The 17,985-nt window shown below is 35.0% G+C and overlaps 1 protein-coding gene across 4 annotated transcripts; it reads right to left on the reverse strand.

The window, feature by feature from the left end:
* Nucleotides 1–315: 315 nt before the first annotated feature.
* On the reverse strand, nt 316–7,058 carry LOC148543896 (putative proteasome subunit beta type-7). 4 transcript variants are annotated; one of them, XM_088500118.1, is made up of 7 exons: nt 6,449–7,058; nt 6,126–6,315; nt 5,879–6,025; nt 2,788–2,917; nt 2,158–2,264; nt 1,657–1,774; nt 316–1,424 (listed from the first exon to the last, which is right to left on the reverse strand). In XM_088500118.1, the coding sequence occupies exons 3-5, from the start codon at nt 6,003–6,005 to the stop codon at nt 2,240–2,242; spliced, it is 282 nt and encodes a 93-aa protein (XP_088356244.1). In that variant the 5' UTR covers nt 6,006–6,025; nt 6,126–6,315; nt 6,449–7,058; the 3' UTR covers nt 316–1,424; nt 1,657–1,774; nt 2,158–2,239. The 4 variants fall into 4 exon arrangements, 3 of the variants coding, with proteins under 3 accessions (XP_088356244.1, XP_088356242.1, XP_088356243.1); XM_088500116.1 differs by having other exon boundaries at nt 6,107–6,315; XM_088500117.1 differs by having other exon boundaries at nt 1,336–1,549; nt 6,107–6,315.
* Between the last annotated feature and the right edge of the window lie 10,927 nt (nt 7,059–17,985).

The following is a 17,985-nucleotide window of genomic DNA, read 5'->3' on the forward strand; positions in this document are numbered from 1 at the left end:
CTAAACTTGATTCTTCGGTTTTCAGTTTTCAGAGGATTTACCTAGACAGCACGTCCCTTGTTATTTGGGTGAAGTATAATGTCTCGATCTGTCAAGAGCTCAAGAAAAAGAACTATTCGCCGAGAAAATGCGGGAGATTGGTCTGTCGGACGAATTGGAAGCGCTGGGAGCCACCGCGGATGACGACAGCTTCGTATGTTGTAGGAGGATATGGGATTTTGAATCTGGAAAAGTACGGTGGTCGGGTTTGCGGGTTGAGTGACGTGAGACGACATAGAGAGACGAAGGAGGTTCAGTAGGTTTGCTCTTGTCACGTTTCTTTCTTTTTTTTTTGTCTGGGGAAAAGTGGGGCAAGTGGATGGTGACGTTTGGCTTTTTACTTTTTGTTGGTGATTACTTCTGATCTTTTTAAAGATAAGGAAAAATTAAAGAAAGATAAAAATAGATATTTACATTTTTTTTTTAAATTACACTTAACTGTTATGAAGAATTAATTACTAATGATTAAAAAGATTTTTAATATTCGAATTGTTAAGAAGCACTTATTTTTTTTAGTATTTATGACAATTAAAAAGAACTAAATCTTGAAAAAAATATATCGTGAATTATTTTTTTATTTATTTCTGAGTTTTTTATATTAATAAATTTTATCTATCCTAAAGTTTAAGTAATTTTCACAATTTTTTCAACTTTTTTTTCTATTGTTAATTAGCATAAAAAATGACGAAAAATCACAAAAAGCTAAAAAAAAACAATAAATAAATAAATAATTGATCAAAATTTTACGTGACATAAAAACTATTAACATACAAATTATGAAAATTAGATAAAAAAATAATTACAAATATATTTATTTTTTATAAAATATTTGGTCCTTCTTAAATATGATACATGTTAAAAAGAAAAATTGATTATTGTTAATAATTCTGGTATTAAAAGTCTTTTTAATAGGACCTAATTAATGATCTTGAGTTCAAGTAATAAAAAACTGACTTTTTCTATTCTCAACTTCTCTTCTCTTTTTAATTAAATATTTTTTTATATAATCTTGTAGTAAAATAAGATTAACACATTTTTATAAAATTTTAATCAACTCAAAGAAAATTAAAACCAACTAATATTCACCATAATCATAGTTTGAAAAAAGTAATACTTTTTAATGATTCGAATGAAATCTATAGACCACAATGAAAAGTATTTTAGTTAAAAATTATTACTCAGATCACCAACAATCAGATCTTTCTTCACTTTTGAAGAGATATTCTTGTGTTCATGTAAAACTTTCCTTAAGAACTCAAACGTGGTTCAAGCTTGAACCAATACCAAACGACTCTGTAAGATTATATAAATCATGCTAAACAACAATCAAGTAAATTACCTGCGAGTCCTGCACAGTCGGAAGAGAACACTATCGCAGGTGGTGCCTGAATTGCAGAGAGGTCTATGTCAGTACCATGTTATCAACTTCTAACCAGAGTATGAAAGCAAAGGTACAATCCTAGGAATCTTTCTCCACCACATAAGTAAAAGCAGAATGACACTTCAATACCTATGAAAAGTGATTTTTATATAATCCAATGTGCAAATGATCGCAGATAAAAACAATAAGAACCACACTGCAAAATATATCATGTTGCAAACCGAATGAACACTTACAAATTGCAAAATCACACTAAGAGGAAATGGATCCAGCAAGAGCATAATTTTCGCATGGTCGGAGTTCGGTGTTAATTAAAATGCATGAAGATCTTCTTGGGAAAGCAACCGACGTTATCTACATTCAAACAGGACCGTTCCAAATTAGAAATCATAATAATGCACAAGATAGTGTAGACAGTACGCAGCATCATTAGAGACTCGGAAAACTAAAATAAAAATGCCTCAACAGAAATGTTTCACAGGTGGTGAGTCAGGAAGCAACTTTTAGAAAGGCTAACTACAGAAAATAACAAAAGCTTAACCCTCCCAACATGTTATCCTGTCCCTTCTGGTCTGTGAATATCAAACACCTACCTAATACAAAGACTTATTGATAAAAAGAATTATGTATGCAGTAGTCATGAAAAGAATGAACTGAAACTGAGAACAGGTTCTTCTATTTGAAGGTTGATTTATGATTCTCTTGCTAATTAAAAAGAATGATCAAAGTCAACTTACTTGCACTTAAAGTGGCAACGTGATTCTATAGCTCAAGGGGAGGAAGCAAGAGCAACTAGGTCAGCCATTGTTCCATTGATGCCTAAGGAAAGTTTGTAGGGCTTCTCCTAACCGTACAGAGGCACAACAATCATGCAATAATAGTTTAAAAATTATGAGATCATAGTTGTACAATTATCAAAACAGAATAAAAGAAAGTTTTGAAAAAAGATCGTACAACAAGAATTAAAAAAGAGAGAAAAAAAAAGAAATAGAAAATTGACAAATTACAGAATTGAAATTGACCTAAAAGTCACAATCAGGAAAGGAAGAAAAGAAGTTCCATAATTGGAGATTAAATCAAACCTTGTATATTCAATATCACAGTAAGCACAACAAAAATATCATTTTGCAACGATTCGAAACTCAATCAGAGTTACTTGGTAAATTTCAACTTGTAACATTGAAAAGGTGAAAAATATACTTCTTTACTCTAAATATACTTCTTTACTCTATGTCCAAAACATATGAATAACCAAGAATATGTAAAGCTAAATCATTTAATCAAGCAGACCCTTCTATTGTTCCCTAATTTGAAATTCCAGTGCATACTCGGTAACAATTTTTGCTTTGGGAGAAAAAAATGCTCACATAAGTTCATCAAGGTAGCGTAGAATCTCCTGAAAATCACTTATTTCCCCACTGGCACCAAGAAGTGAATCTTTTCCAATAGGCTTCAAACGTTCAATGCTCTTGTACCGCAAAACAGATCCATATGAGCCTATCATTGACATAAGTCCAAAGTGAGAGCAATGAATACATTGCAGACAATCAGAAGAAAAATACTATATTGAAAAGCAAATGTCCAGAATTTATTGTCAAAGCATTTTCTAATTTCGTTAAGATTGTAAGTATTGAGGGCATTTTGGAATGGAGATAAAAGCAAATTGTAACATCCTAACTATCAAAACTCACGCTTCCGGCTGCGCGACTCTGATAGCTCGGACATTACGACTCTTATACTATTTAATACTAAAATATGAGTCTGTTTGAAACTTTAAACCACAATACCGCTCCCAAAATACTTTTATTATGAAACATGCATCCATACATACCATACAACTTACAAAAACTCACAAAGAGTACATACATATATATATTTATATATAATAACTTTACAAGCATTAACCAATACAATTCCTATCCCTCGTACATAATGTATAAAGATAAAGGCGAGGGAACAATATATAATAACTAAAGCAATACAAACATCACGACGACAACTAGATAAGCTCTTTGTGACTTCTACATCCATATCCTGAAAGGGGAAATTGTAGGGGGGCGAGAACATCATCCTCGAAAGGGTTCCCACCGTAGGGTTGCAGAATTACTATAATAGGATACGAGAGATAAAATCGTTACAGTGATTGCTAACCGCCTTATGTATCTTTTCAAAATCAACGGTTTATTATAAAAGAGAAATCCAAAAATCTTTTCTGAAAGAGGAGCTGTTCAATTCTTAAAAACTCAAAAGCCTTTCAAAAGGTTTATCTAAGCTGAACCAAATACCCTTTCATATTTTTCCAAATCAGAAACACAAAATCGAAACCAACCATCGGTCCATCTGATTTCAACCACGGCCCTAGGCCCAAATAACCCAACCAATAATCACAGTCCAACAAAGTCCCAGTCGCAAACACAGATAGGAAGTTCAAACACAAACAAACAGTTACAGCAAGTAGAACAAATAGCAGTTAATCACAGGTAATCACAAATGCAAACCAAGTACAATATGCACACCTAAACAATGTCACACAGATGCATATGATGCATGCCTGTCCTAGTAGCTGATGATATCATCTGTCGGTTATATAGCCAACCCAACAAGTCCTGGTAACTAACCATTGGACTATCCCTCTGTCGTGCATCCCCAACTCGAGTTATTCTCGATCATCATCGTGATCATAATCATAATCCATATCCAACACCCTCACTGGTGTATATTCATAGGGGCGAGCTCATCCGGGACTTTCACAGTGCCCGGCCACACTTACGACATAGGGTCAGCAGAGTATCAAGTCTCAACCTGGAGCACGTGGTGGCTAGCCACTGCTACTATCCAGGGAAACCCGTATCTCAGATAGTGGAAGTGCAAAATCACAATTATCAATATTTCAGCATATATGCATTCATTCTCAGCCATGAATCAACATTCATCTTAGTCATTCCGGCTTAAATTCATAATTCATAGTCAGCCATCTAGCCCATAACATATTTTGCAATCATTATCATACACAGTCATTCCAGCTCATAACAAAATAGCACTTCCACCACTCAACATCATCAAATTCATAAAATCGGCATTTAAGCCATAAATCACTTTTTCTCAACTCATTTCACTTTGAAATCAAATTTCAACTCTTTTCAACCTTGGCTTTAAAGATCTCATTTCTCAAATCATCTCAAGCTCATAAGCCACTTGTACTCAAAGTAAGTTTCCCTTTTAAAACAAAGCCACCATCGGCATTCTCTTTCCAAAACTTCCAAAAACATAGCAAGTTAAGGATCTCTTTGAAATATTCAAAATCACCCATCCAACAATGAGATTTTATAACAAAAGTTCCTCGACAGAGTCCCAAGTCTTTAGGGAAGGACAACCTATCTCAACTCCTTAGAAACTCATTGAAACTCTTAAAATCATGGATTCTCGGTTCAAGTAAATAAAAACTGAATTTATTATGAAACCGAGTCATACAAAATCACGAGTTCCAACCCAATCCAAAAATCCATTCACTTGGAATGGAACCAGTCCATTTGAATCAAACCACTTTCAGATTTCTTCTTGAAACCAATTCTCTAACCTCTTACAAAAAGGTATTAAACGTAATTATTCGATCAAAAGTCCCATTTCCTTTAAAGTCACAAAGAGCTCCTCTGAACTAAGCCTTTAAGTATAACCAAAAGCAAGAGCCCCTTTTTATATTAAAACCAATATTAGAAGATAATACTTTCATTCAGGGATTCAAATGGTAAAATAATTCATTTCCAAATAAATCGAACTTGAGGCATATAGTTTACTTAAATAGATTAAGCTCGAAAACATAAATATTTTCTTAATAAATTAATTAATACAATTTCTCAAATATTTTACTTTTCCAAATAACTTGTCAAAGTCTAGGATTTTATAGAAATTTCGGCAACACCTCTCCTAAAACTTGGACTTTGCCACCCGGTTCGGGTCCCAACTAAACCGTTCCACAATCCTTTTCAACAGCCCAAAATCCAAAATCAGTTTAAAGGCAAGCTAAATCCAACAGTCACCTCATTTTCGTATTTCAAGGAAACCGTTTCAAAATCAAATCATTATCAGTCGATTAAACTCATTTCTAACGCTTTAAAGAAACGGTTCAGCAACAATCATTTATCAAAACCAGATCATTTAAAGCAAACCAGGCTGAATCCAAAAGAGTATTCTATTTTTCACATTATTAAGAAAATCAACTCCGCTCAAATCAATTCCCAACGGATCAAACTCGACCTCAAATCTTTAAAATAGTCAACTTCAAAAACATTTCGTTTCGCAAGCCGCACAGCAATCCAGTCAAACAAACATTCATAATCATTCAAGTCAACCAGACAATACATAAGACTAATACAATCACCACATATACCATGTCTCACATCAGTATCCATATGTAATAACCCCAATATGTAAAACAGAGTTTTCGGAAAAAGCCCCTACCCCAAAATGCATAACCATAACCCAAAAGCGTAGCAGGAACCCTCTCTCTCAACCCAAAATCACCGGCAGCTTGCATCCCAGCTTTGTTCACTTTCGCAGCAGCAGAAACAACCCTTACGCGCAACATGTGGCTCCGACAACTTAATCCTAGAAAACATTATTATTGCAAAAACCTTAAAACACATAACGGGATATGAACGGGGAAGGTTTCACGGCAGAGATACTTACTGTACTAAGGGATACTGACCGAACCCAAGGACAGAAGCTTCAACAATGGTCCCGAATGCCACATAACCGTCCTCGGCAGCCAGAATCACTGTGACTCAGCCTGCTCTATTAGTAATTTCCAGGACCTGTTCCCATGGCAGCAATCGTGACAAGGTTAAACGCCTCCTCTCCTCTCCTCTCCGATTTGGGATTCCAGAAGTAGCAGCAATCTTTAAACCGAACCAGCAACAACGTGAAGTGGCCATGGCAGCAAGCAGAAACGATAAATTCAAATCGGATAACAGTAACAATTCTGGAAATTCAAGGCTAACTCAAACTGAAGCAGGAGCAAGAATGCCTTACATCAATTAGACAGTAGTAACAGAACGAAGAAGCGCGGCAGCAGTACGGGCGACTGCAGCAGCAAACTCGGATGGTGGCACAGCAACCTCCTCCATCACGTGACAGCGACGGGCTTCACGGCGAGCAGCGACCGCAGCAACCCAAGCCCCGCGAAGACGGCAGCGGATGCATGGCTACCTCGCGGCGGCGATTGCACGATGGTGACGGTAAACTGGAGCCTGAACGGCGGCGAGTTCGACGCGGTTCTGGGCAGCGCAGTAGCTTCTCCTTCTCCAGCGTTTCTCCTGGACGACCGTGGCGGCGCGACCCTCTCCCTCTCGTGTCTGTTTCTCGCTCACTCACCCTCCCTGATGCAACACGGCGGCGCGGCGGCAGTGACGCCCGCCGGCGCCGTGCTTCCTCATCTCCCCTTTTCTCCGTTCGGCCAACAGTGCTTCGTGGGTGTGTGTTGTGTTTCTGATTTCCCCCTTTCCTGCCTCTTCTCGCTCAAATTTCTGTTTCCTTTCTTCTTCAGATGGCTGGGTGTGTGTTTAGGGTAGAGGGGGGAAGCAGCTGCGGCTGCGTGGGTTTGAGGGAGCTAGGTTTCATTTTTAAAACTTAGGGTTAGGAACTTAGGGTTAGGAGCACTTTGGTAAATCAAATAAATTTGATAATAATATAGTAATTGAAACTCAAATTAAATCTAACATTAATTGTATATAGAAAATACTATTTGTTTATCTATTTTATAATTTATTTTTAATAAAATATCTAAATCCAATAATTAAAAATAACATAATTAAATCTTTTATTTTTTTAAAATAGTATTATTAATATTTTAAAATATTAATTACTATTTAGTTCAAATTATATAAAATTTTTATTATTTCATAATTATTAATTTTATAATTTAAATATAGAAAATAATTCAATAATTGTAAAATAGGATAATAATCTTAATCTATTTCAAATTCAATTAACCGAAACTTGTTCTAATTTTCTTTAATAAAGAAATTTTTGAAATTAAAACTACAGAAACACTGAATTTGAAATTAGCTAATGATAGCCATTTTTCAAAAGTTATGGGTCTTACACCAATTGAATACTATAGTGAAAATTCAAGGGATCAAGACTAAAATGTAGCACTAGAAAAGGCAAACAAAAAAGTATTCAGAATTAAAAAGAAGGCACAGCTAGTTTCAAATAAAGTATTAAAATTAAAATTCAAAAATCTCAAAGATTGTCCAAAACAAACAATAATTCTAAATCTACTATAATATTAGCAAGGAAAAAAATTTAAACTTATTTTATTTAATATTTATTCAAATAAACTTATTTTTTACTGTTTTTAGGAAATTTTTTTTGCAATCAAAATATCTGGGTTGAATCTATATACCTTGATGATGTTGGGAATCGACTGTCCTAAGTAAAAAGGGGCTTTCATTCATCTGCTTCATGCTATTTTGTCAGAGATAATGTCCTTGGATACCCCTGATCAAGTTCCACCGTCCGGAGAGGTATAATCATAGTAGTCGCCGGAGAAGGCCTCATCCAATGAATTTGATAGTTAAAAAGAACTAAATATTGAGAAAAAATATATCATAATATAATTTTTTTTATTCATTTCAGAGTTTTTCATATCAATAAATGTGATTTCCCCCGAAGTTTAAGTAATTTTCACAATTTTTTATTTTTATTTTCTATCGTTAAATCAGAAACAAAAAATGATGGAAAATAACAGAAAATAAAAGAATAAATAAATAAATAAATAAATAATCTCAATTGATCGCATACCAGTGTAAATAAAAACATCCCTTTAACAACCAAATTTATCAAGATCATTCCCATCCTCTAGCAGTACTTGAACTATTCTGTAATCCAAATTGGGAGTGACCTATTTATCATGTATCAAATCATAATAAGAACTTAGAAGATATACAAACATAGCTTTAATTAATGTTAATGATGAATTCGTACAAACTAATAAGCCTAAAATTGATTCTGAAAACACATAATTAACTAACAATAAGAAAAAAAAAAAAGCATCAATCCAAAAGGTAACAAACCAACAAATCAAGCCATCCAAATTCAAACACAGTGCCCTTTGGATTTTGGAATAGTTCCAACACAAATTTCAATCGATCACATACTAGTGTAAATGAAAACACACATTTAACTACCAAATTTATCAAGATTGACCCAGATAAAAATAAAATAAAAGCTACAAACTTTTATCAATCATGCAGAAGAGTTTAGCTGAAACTCCAAGAGAGCTGAAAAACAAAGTAAAAGCCAGTATAAATGAAAACACCCCTTTAAGTATCAAATTTATGAAGATTGACCCGGATAAAAATAAAATAAAAGCTACAAACTTTCATCAATCATGCAAAAGAGTTCAGCTAAAACTCCAACAGAGCTGAAAAACAAAGTAAAACCTACACCCAAAAAAAGATAAATTTAAGACCAACCCACACTAATTCAAAATCAACTGATCACTTTTTTTCTCATCGATAATTTTCTTTTCAACCTGACAGAGAAATGAACATAAAAAACGGTATACCTATTTCAAATTCTTCGCTTTTAAAGATAGTAGAGCTCCCAATAACCAGAGGCGTCGGGTACCACTGGATGCTAAAGACCTCGTAAATTAGGAGTACTCACACACATTCTTATGGTATCAAATTATCCATCCATGTTAGAGCAATCATTCCAGAATAGCTAATCCCTAATATAATTAGGATAAACAATCTCACTTCGTAAACTCAATTATACTTCCTTATTATCGTGATAAGTTGATAACAAATAACAAATTGCAGATTGAACAATGACAATTCATAATGATACCTAATTGCTCAAGCAAGATCTAAACATAATAGGAAATGTTAACAACGCTTTTCACTTCCTCTACTAAGTAAATAGATATTTTTCTGGTTAAATTTGGAATTATAGGAAGAGAGGGACTGACCGAGATCGCCAACACGCTTGGCAGAGCTGCAATCGGAGAAGCGAGAGGCGATGTCCTCAAACTTGGCTTTGCCAGAAACGATGTCGTCACAGAAGGCCTTTAGCTGAGAGACGGCGCTGTCTCTGGTGGTCTTTTTGATGACCTGGCCTTCTGGATCCTTCCACGACGCCTTGCGTCTCGAACCGTGGTGCTTCACCAGTATGTCCGATGCCCTAACCTCACCTCCATCACCACCGTGCCTGTTGCTAGACGACGACATCTTCTTCGTCTTCTTCAAATGCTCCTTATGCTTCTCCTTCTGCTCCACCAACACCACCGGAGACTTCTTCCTCTTCTGATCGGACTCTATCTTCGCCGGAATTAGAGAGAGAGTGAGAAGAGATGTCTGAGTGAGAGGGCTCCGAATCAGAATCGGCTCCACGAAAAGGAAAGTAGTGAGGAAGAGATAATGTGTTCTCAATGGAACATGCCTGTTCCCAATCAGAATCCTTCCAACACCATCGTGCGGTCCACATCTATTGATCTAATGGATCCAGTATGCTAGAAATTTTTAACTTTTCTTCACCAAAAGATGTCTACCTCTAGACTCTTAAAGTATTAAGATAGAAAATTAATAATGTTAAATACATCGATAAACTAACAAAAGCAACTAAGTATTTGTTTACTCTCAAAGTATTAAGATAGAAAATTAATAATGTTAAATACATCGATAAACTAATAAAAGCAACTAAGTATTTGTTTAGGCATGATTAAATCGATAAAAAAAATTTATTAAAAAAATATTTTTTTTTATTTTTTAGTGTATTTAGTAAATTTCTAATAATAAAAATAAAAGTACTAAAAAATAAAAAATATCTTTTCTGAGAAGTTACAATTTATATTTTTGAAATTTTTTTTTTAAAAAAAGATATTTTTCACATGATAAATAAATAAAAGAGTACTTTTAACTTATTTGACTTAAAATATCTTTTTACATGAGATATTTAAATATAAAATTATAATACGGTTGAAAAAAAATTACATTTTTTTAATGATCTTGGGGTTCATTATTTAAATTATTCGATACATTTTAATAAGTTGTAAGAAAAAAAATATATACCAAACAAAGCACATGTCTATATATAATAATCATGCTTTATTCAAAAACACAGAGAAACATACTCACACATAGAAATTTAAGTATACGAAAGAGAACATTAAGTTTCATAAACATCACAACTCCAGAAATGAGTTCATATTACATACCAAAATAGATCTGTTGACAACATACTTTACCAATTTTCCAACTACTTAACACAACTAAGCAAACTTCTGACAATTCTTTACAGACTTGGAATTATATTATAGATATCTATATATATTGTAATGTAACAAATGATTAGCCACTACACTCATCCATCCTTTCAACAGCCTCGACAGTATTTTCACATTGTCCAAAGGCACTCCGAAGCTCTTCCCTAATAGTGAGAGGCTGATAATTCCCAAATAAATTGACCTTGTGAGGACAAAATTCTTGCATGAAAATCATGGTTAACAGTCTATAGATAACGCAACAAAATATAAGAACAATGAATGCAGAAGCCAAAAAAAATGAGATGAGAAAGAAATCAGGTATGATCAAACTTTGAAGACTAATAAAACAAATATTAAACAAATAAAGAAAAAAATTTAAGCGATATACATGTATGCATATATGTATTACTGTTTACATAGTTTACTAAGAGATAAAGAATCAAAGTCCATTAGGTCAAGAAATACCCAACAATTCCAGTTGAGAACAGAAATTGGTGAAGCCTGACCCACTGGAGGACTTGAGCTCGACGAACATTGAATGCTTGCATTGGACTGAAACTGAACTGGACTCTTAAATTCGAAAGGAAAATGAGGAACAAAGGGATCCAGATCAAAGTTCTAAATCGAGCAACAGAGGAATAACATCAGTAACTCTTAACACATTACACATGGAAAACACAAAACAATATAGCTAATTCAGGTTGACCTGATTAGAAACAAATTGGACTAACGCAACATCAGATTCACATAATAATCTTATCACCTGCTGTTGATTATCATGGGTGGAGTCCTCCAAAAACTTCACGATATCAATATCATCACATATTGCACGAACAATGTGAAGAGATGTATTCAATTCATATCCAACGGGTCTAGGATCCACTATGAAGACAATCTTCTTGTTTATCAATTGAGAAATGATGCTATTCGGAACAGTGTAATCATTGGTCGACTAAGAAAAAAAGAAAGAAAATGTCCATTTGCGAAATCCACATACTTGAACCGTAAATACTAAACAGAAACTGAAAAGAAGGACAAGTAAATGAAATTTAGACCAAAATGATTACCGGGGAGGAATTTCTTTCGTCTATCAAAAAGTCTGAACAACTCTTTTTGAGTATTTGCATCACCTCATCACCCTGAAGTATGAAAATATTGCTGCCATTTGAATGGAAAATAATAATTTTGATGCGATACCTAAATAATGTAAACAAAAGAATGATATACACTGAGAAACATGTGCAGAAGATGCAATAAAGGAAACAGAAAACTGACACCAACAACTCCGAGAGATAAAATAGGTACCTTCGTATGGCATCAACACACTCAACTCTACACAGATAACAATAAAACACATTCCCAACATGACAAACAGGTGCATCACACAAACAGTAGTAGTACCACCATTTATGATGTTTCAACACATCAATAATCTCACCGATCAAAAAACAGATATGATCCTGTAGACAAACAGTAATTCGTATATTATCTTACATGTTTTTATCATACTACACATGCTGAAACACAGTTGACATGGTTGAAAACATAAACATAAATACTAACATTTTTTTATGTGGAAGCATATATTTTAGCACAAAGAATGTCAGCAAGCATCTCTTTAATGGTATGCACTTGTATTGGAACACCAGAGATGACTTGGTTGTCATCATTTCCAAGCTTTCCATACTGAGAGAAGTCTTCAAATATTGGGCTAAAGGCCGAATCAGAACTAACATCCTTAAAATTTGAAAGGAAAACATGAATTATAAAACGCAACCAACTTTTTAAAGAATGAGGCAAAATCATGTTGGCATGTAAAGGATACCATTTAAAACAACAGCCAAAGAATTAGAAATTGGGGATCAACAAAGTTTATTGATGCTCGGTTTCTTGTACGGTTTAGAATTTCCTCAAATGAAACCTCGTTGCAAGTATAGTCCTAAACCGACAAAGAATCCTCACATGCAAAAAATTAGTTTTGTCACAAGTACAAACCCCAATGAAAATTAACCGAAGTATTTAGACTCCGGGTCGTCTCACAAAGAATTACAATGAAGTGGTCAATTATTGGCTATGAGAGAACAAGGGGTTTGATTGATAAAAGGGCAAGAAATTAAATGACAAGAAAAGTAAACCAAGCAAGTAAAGAAAGAAATTAATAAAGAGAGACATTCATGGCAAGGATTGAGATCATAGGCTTTCCATCATAGTCACTAATAACAATGATTAACAAGAATTTATCCTATTTCGTCATCTCCAATGTTGGAAGAAGGTGTAAGTTATCTTCCATAAGAGAAAGTCAAACAAGACTAGTTAATCTCAATCCAAAATTCCTAATCAACTCACTAATGGAATTAGCAATAGATTAGAGTAAATGGAAATCATATTAACTAACAACTCTAGATCACCGACATGAGTTGGGTATTAATGACTCAAGATCACCCAATTTCTCTTTCCAAACCAAGAATGCTCAAGATCTACTCTAACATCCTTCCAAGCATTTTGTCAAACACTTGGAAGACATACAAGGAAAAATAAAATCTAACAACTACCAATTGCATGAAAAGTAAATCAACAACTCAAATCATCAATAAAAGAGACATCAAACATTAAATTGCATTAAAATAGATCCAAATCCAACATGAGTGCATGAACATAAAAGAGACATAAAAGTAAAATTAACATCACAAACTAAGAAAATGAAGGTGTAGAAGCATGAAATTATAAAGAAAACAAGATGAGAACAATAATCAAAACCTAGATCTAAGATGGAAATAAGCCTAAGAATCCTAATTCTAGAGAGAAGAGGGAGCTTCTCTCTCTAGAAACTAAACTACATGATGCTAAGCTACAACTAAGTGCTCCCCCTTTGCTCAATCTTCATATCTGCATCAAATACCCTCAGAAACAAGTTGAATTTGGGCCTGGGCAGCTCAAAAATCACCCCCAGCGTTTTTCCTTTAAGTGAGTCACATGCGAGCATCGACGCGTACGCGTAGGTCACGCGTGCGCGTCGCTTGGCAATTTTCCTATCCACGCGTATGTGTCATGTGCGCATACGCGTCGCCATGCAACTTCACTTCCACGCGTGCGCGTCTTCTGTGCGTGCGCGTGGGTTGATGTACTCCAAATCCTTGTTTCCTCATGCATTCTCCACTTTGTATACTTTTCTCTTCATTTCTTCCATCCAATACTTGCCTTATGAACCTGAAATCACTCAACAAACACATCAAGGCATCGAATGGAATTAAAGTGAATTAAAATCACCAATTTAAGGGTCTAAAAAGCATATTTTTACACTTAAGCACAATTTAAGGGAGAATTACAAAACCATGCTATTTCATTGAATAAATGTGGGAAAAGGTGATAAAATCCCCTAAAATAAGCACATGATAAACCACAAAATTGGGGTTTATCAAACCTCCCCACACTTAAACTAAGCATGTCCTCATGCTAAAATCAAGAAAGAAGCAAAGGGTATCAACATTTATTCAATGTAAACTACCTAAATGCAACCTATCTATATGCAATCTATCTACTTAAATGCATCTACTTGGTCAAAACAAATCAATTTCTAAGAATGCATGTACAAGTACAAGGGCTAAAGCAATAGTAGTCAAAGCAAACCCACAATTGAATTGAGTTATTGAAAGACTTTACAAACTTGCAAGAAAAGATGATCATGGGTAGAAACATGTAATTGAGCAATCGAATCCTCACCGGATGTGTATCCGCTCTAGTCACTCAAGTGTATGGGGTTGATTAACTCAATTCTCCCCTAATCATGCTTTCCAAGATTTGTTTTTCATCTAACAATCAATAATGATTTCATGCATGCATACAAATATCATGAGGACTTTTCCATAGGTTGTAATGGGGTTAGGGTCAAGGTAAGGGTGCATATGGTCAAGTGGACTAGAATTTGAATCTTTGATCAACTTAAACTTCCCACCTAACCTATGACAACCTATACAATTCAAAGCTAACCTAACTACCCATTCTTCACTTTTTCACACACTCATGCATTCTCTTTTGATCACCACACATATGCATTGATTATTATTGAACTTTACTTTGGGACATTTTTGTCCCCTTTTTATTGCTTTTCTTTTTCTTTCTTTTTCTATTATTTTTTTCTCATTTTTTTCAAACAAAAATATATACAAGAATATCAATGCATATGGTTTAACATTCAATGCATGAGTATGTACCCAATTCCCAAAATTTTCAACAAAAATACAAAATACACTTTTATCCCAACTAATGTTCCCAACTCTCCCAAAATCAAATGATAGACACTCTCACTAGCCTAAGCTAATCAAAGATCCAAATTAAGGACATTTATTATTTTTCGCTTTAGGCTTGTAATGTGCTAAAATTAAGAACAAATGGGTTAAACATAGGCTCAAAATTGGCTAACAATGGAAGATAAAAGGTAGGCTATTTGGGTAAGTGAGCTAATTAAAACAATGGCCTCAATCATATAAGTGCATGTATACACAAAATAATGGACATAAAGAATCAAACAAATCAAATATTGCAATCATAGAAAGAGAATAATGCACACAAGAATGAAAATAAGTGGTTATATGATGTAACCTCAGTCTCAAAAATCATGTTCCATAATGTATAATTCAAGCAAGTTCTAAAAATTTTTTTTTTCAATCAATTGGGGTACCCTATAGATAAAAATCCTTGGAGAGTCTCATTATTTGACTAAGTTTATTATATACATATGCAAAATAAGAAAATGCAACTAAAAATTCCTAAAATGAAATGCAAAGTGTTGGGATTAGAAACTTGTCACCCAAAAGCAAAGCGCCGACTGGTCGGACGACCTTCCCACATTTAGAAGTTTGCACCGTCCTCGGTGCACTCAAAGATGAGCTAGGGGGTACGGCAACTCTCCGGGTTGCTACCTTCAGCTGGTAGGTCAACCGGTTGCTGCGTGTTCTTCCTTCCGCTTCCGTTCTTGCTTATGGTGCATCATTCATGAAAAATAGAAAATAACACCGTAAGAAGAGAAAACATAAAAGCAAGGAAGCATAAATTGTTGGAATGAGGTGAGTCACTAGAATTGAGTGAGTGAATTAGTGTGACATTGATGAAAGATAGGTGTGTGAGTTCTAAATTAGGCGCCCTTTAGAATACACACACATTAGCATAAAAAGTTATGTCACAAATGCGCAAAGAAAGTATACACTTCACTCATTCTAGTGTGCTTGATATACTCTAAAAGACTTGTCAGTTAAGGCAACCAAACAAGTAGTAAAGAAGCATAAAAGCATTCAAGCAAAAATCAAGCAATTGTGAAATTGGATAATTGATGGACATTGATTGATGTGTAAGTAAACTTAGTGAACAAAATGGTATATGAAGCTTACACAACAATCAATGACACATATTGAAGTTGTTGCAACACCTAAGTGACATAGAGGTGGAACACATAAGTGTTATGGAACTTAGAGGAAAGAATATAAAAGTGAAACTCAATCACATAGCAAGCATGGTCTACAAAGCTTAGAAAGCTAAAAAATATGTCACTAGGTAAGCTTTCGATCCAATTTCACAATTCCAAAATCTCAATGCATGAAATGGGTGATATGAATAAGGGTCCATCATGAATAAGCAACACCTAAGAAACAATGCATCGATAATGTACATTTGCCTAATCAATAGATACTGAATGCATGGTGGCCAAAACATGCAATTCAAAGAGTTAAGATGCATAAAGGCAATGTAACATGTACTTGGTGTTCAAAAACATTAAGCATGAAAAGTTCCAAACCAAGTAACCAAAATATAACCTCAACAAAAGGATCCAACGGGGAATATAAACAAAATTGATGTTAAGATAATATCCTATTAGCAATCAGCAGTAGTAAACAGTAAACAAGATTAGTAATCCAACACTTATAATGGAAAATAAAAATTAAAAAAAATTAACTAACTAACTAACTAAAAGAAATGGTGTTAAATGGTGTTTGGTAGTGTTGGATGATGTTTGAAGGGTGGAAAGAAAAGAGGAGAAGAGAGAAGAAGGAAAGGAATGGAAAGAAGATGGTTGATGCAGGGCAGGCCACGCGTACGCGTCAGTGACGCATGCTCGTGGAGTGGTAAAATGGGCACGACGCGTACGCGTAAGTCACGCTTGCGCGTCGATGGGTTATTCCGAGAGCGGCGCGTACGTGTGAGGTGCGCGTACGCGTGACCAGCTTTGCGCGAAAGGTACAGTGTGCGCTCGCTGTTCGTATAACTCTCGGGAAAATGGCTAGGAAGTGGCAATATACAATCCACGCGTACGCGTGCATGATGCGTGTGCGTGGATGGTTGGAAATGCTTGAATCACGCGTACGCATGGAGCACACGTACGCGTGATTTGGTGCTCTATTTTTTAAAATTTTTCTATGTTTTTGCACCAAACCAAGGATTCCAAACCTCCAAACAACTACCAAAACATCATAAAACCTTATTTAACCTACTAGACTCCCAATTAAACTCAACTAACTAAACAAAACATGAAATTAAACCAAAATTACCAATATTTACAAAAGAGAAAAAGGAAAGAGTTTACCATGGTGGGTTGTCTCCCACCTAGCACTTCAATTTATTGTCCTTAAGTTGGACTTATGGGAAGCTCCTCATCAAGGTGGCTTGTGCTTGAATCCATCCTTGAACATCCACCAATGCTTGGACTTCCATTGTGCTTCATCATTCAAAGTTAATAACTCCAAGCTTTGATGGAGTTCTTCACAAACCATAGGCTCCCAAGGTTGATCCTCCTTTTGTAAGCTGGGATCCCATACTTTGTTTTCACACCTGTCTTCAATTTGATCACTTTGATTCTGTCCGGGTGGTAAGAAAGTCGAATTCTCATGAAGGCGCCAAACTACTCTCCTAGACCCATTCAATTTAGCACTACACCAATCCATGCTCTTCAATTTCGAGCTTCCAACCACAATGAGCCTAGACTTTCAACGCCAACCACTAAACATCCGCCTTTTACGCTTAATTCCGCAAAGCGCCCTAAGTTGGCCATCCGTTTCAAGAATACCATATTCAAGTGGGATAATAAAGCTAAGCGTTAGAAGTTTTACCCACTCAAATGAATGATTGGATGACAATCTAGGTGAAGGAGTTCCCAACGGTCTTGACAAAGCACGCTCCACTCCCGTCCATCCTCTTCTAGAGGTTTCCACCACTTGGCAAGGTTCTTCAAGCTCTACCTCTTGCCAAGTCTCCTCAAGTTCACATTCTTCTTCCCCATCACTCAAATCATAAATCGGAGATTTAGTAAAGT

Source organism: Arachis ipaensis, chromosome B9 (assembly GCF_059453495.1).
Source record: "Arachis ipaensis isolate K30076 ecotype BB chromosome B9, ASM5945349v1, whole genome shotgun sequence".
In the NCBI taxonomy this organism is placed as follows: Eukaryota; Viridiplantae; Streptophyta; class Magnoliopsida; order Fabales; family Fabaceae; genus Arachis; species Arachis ipaensis.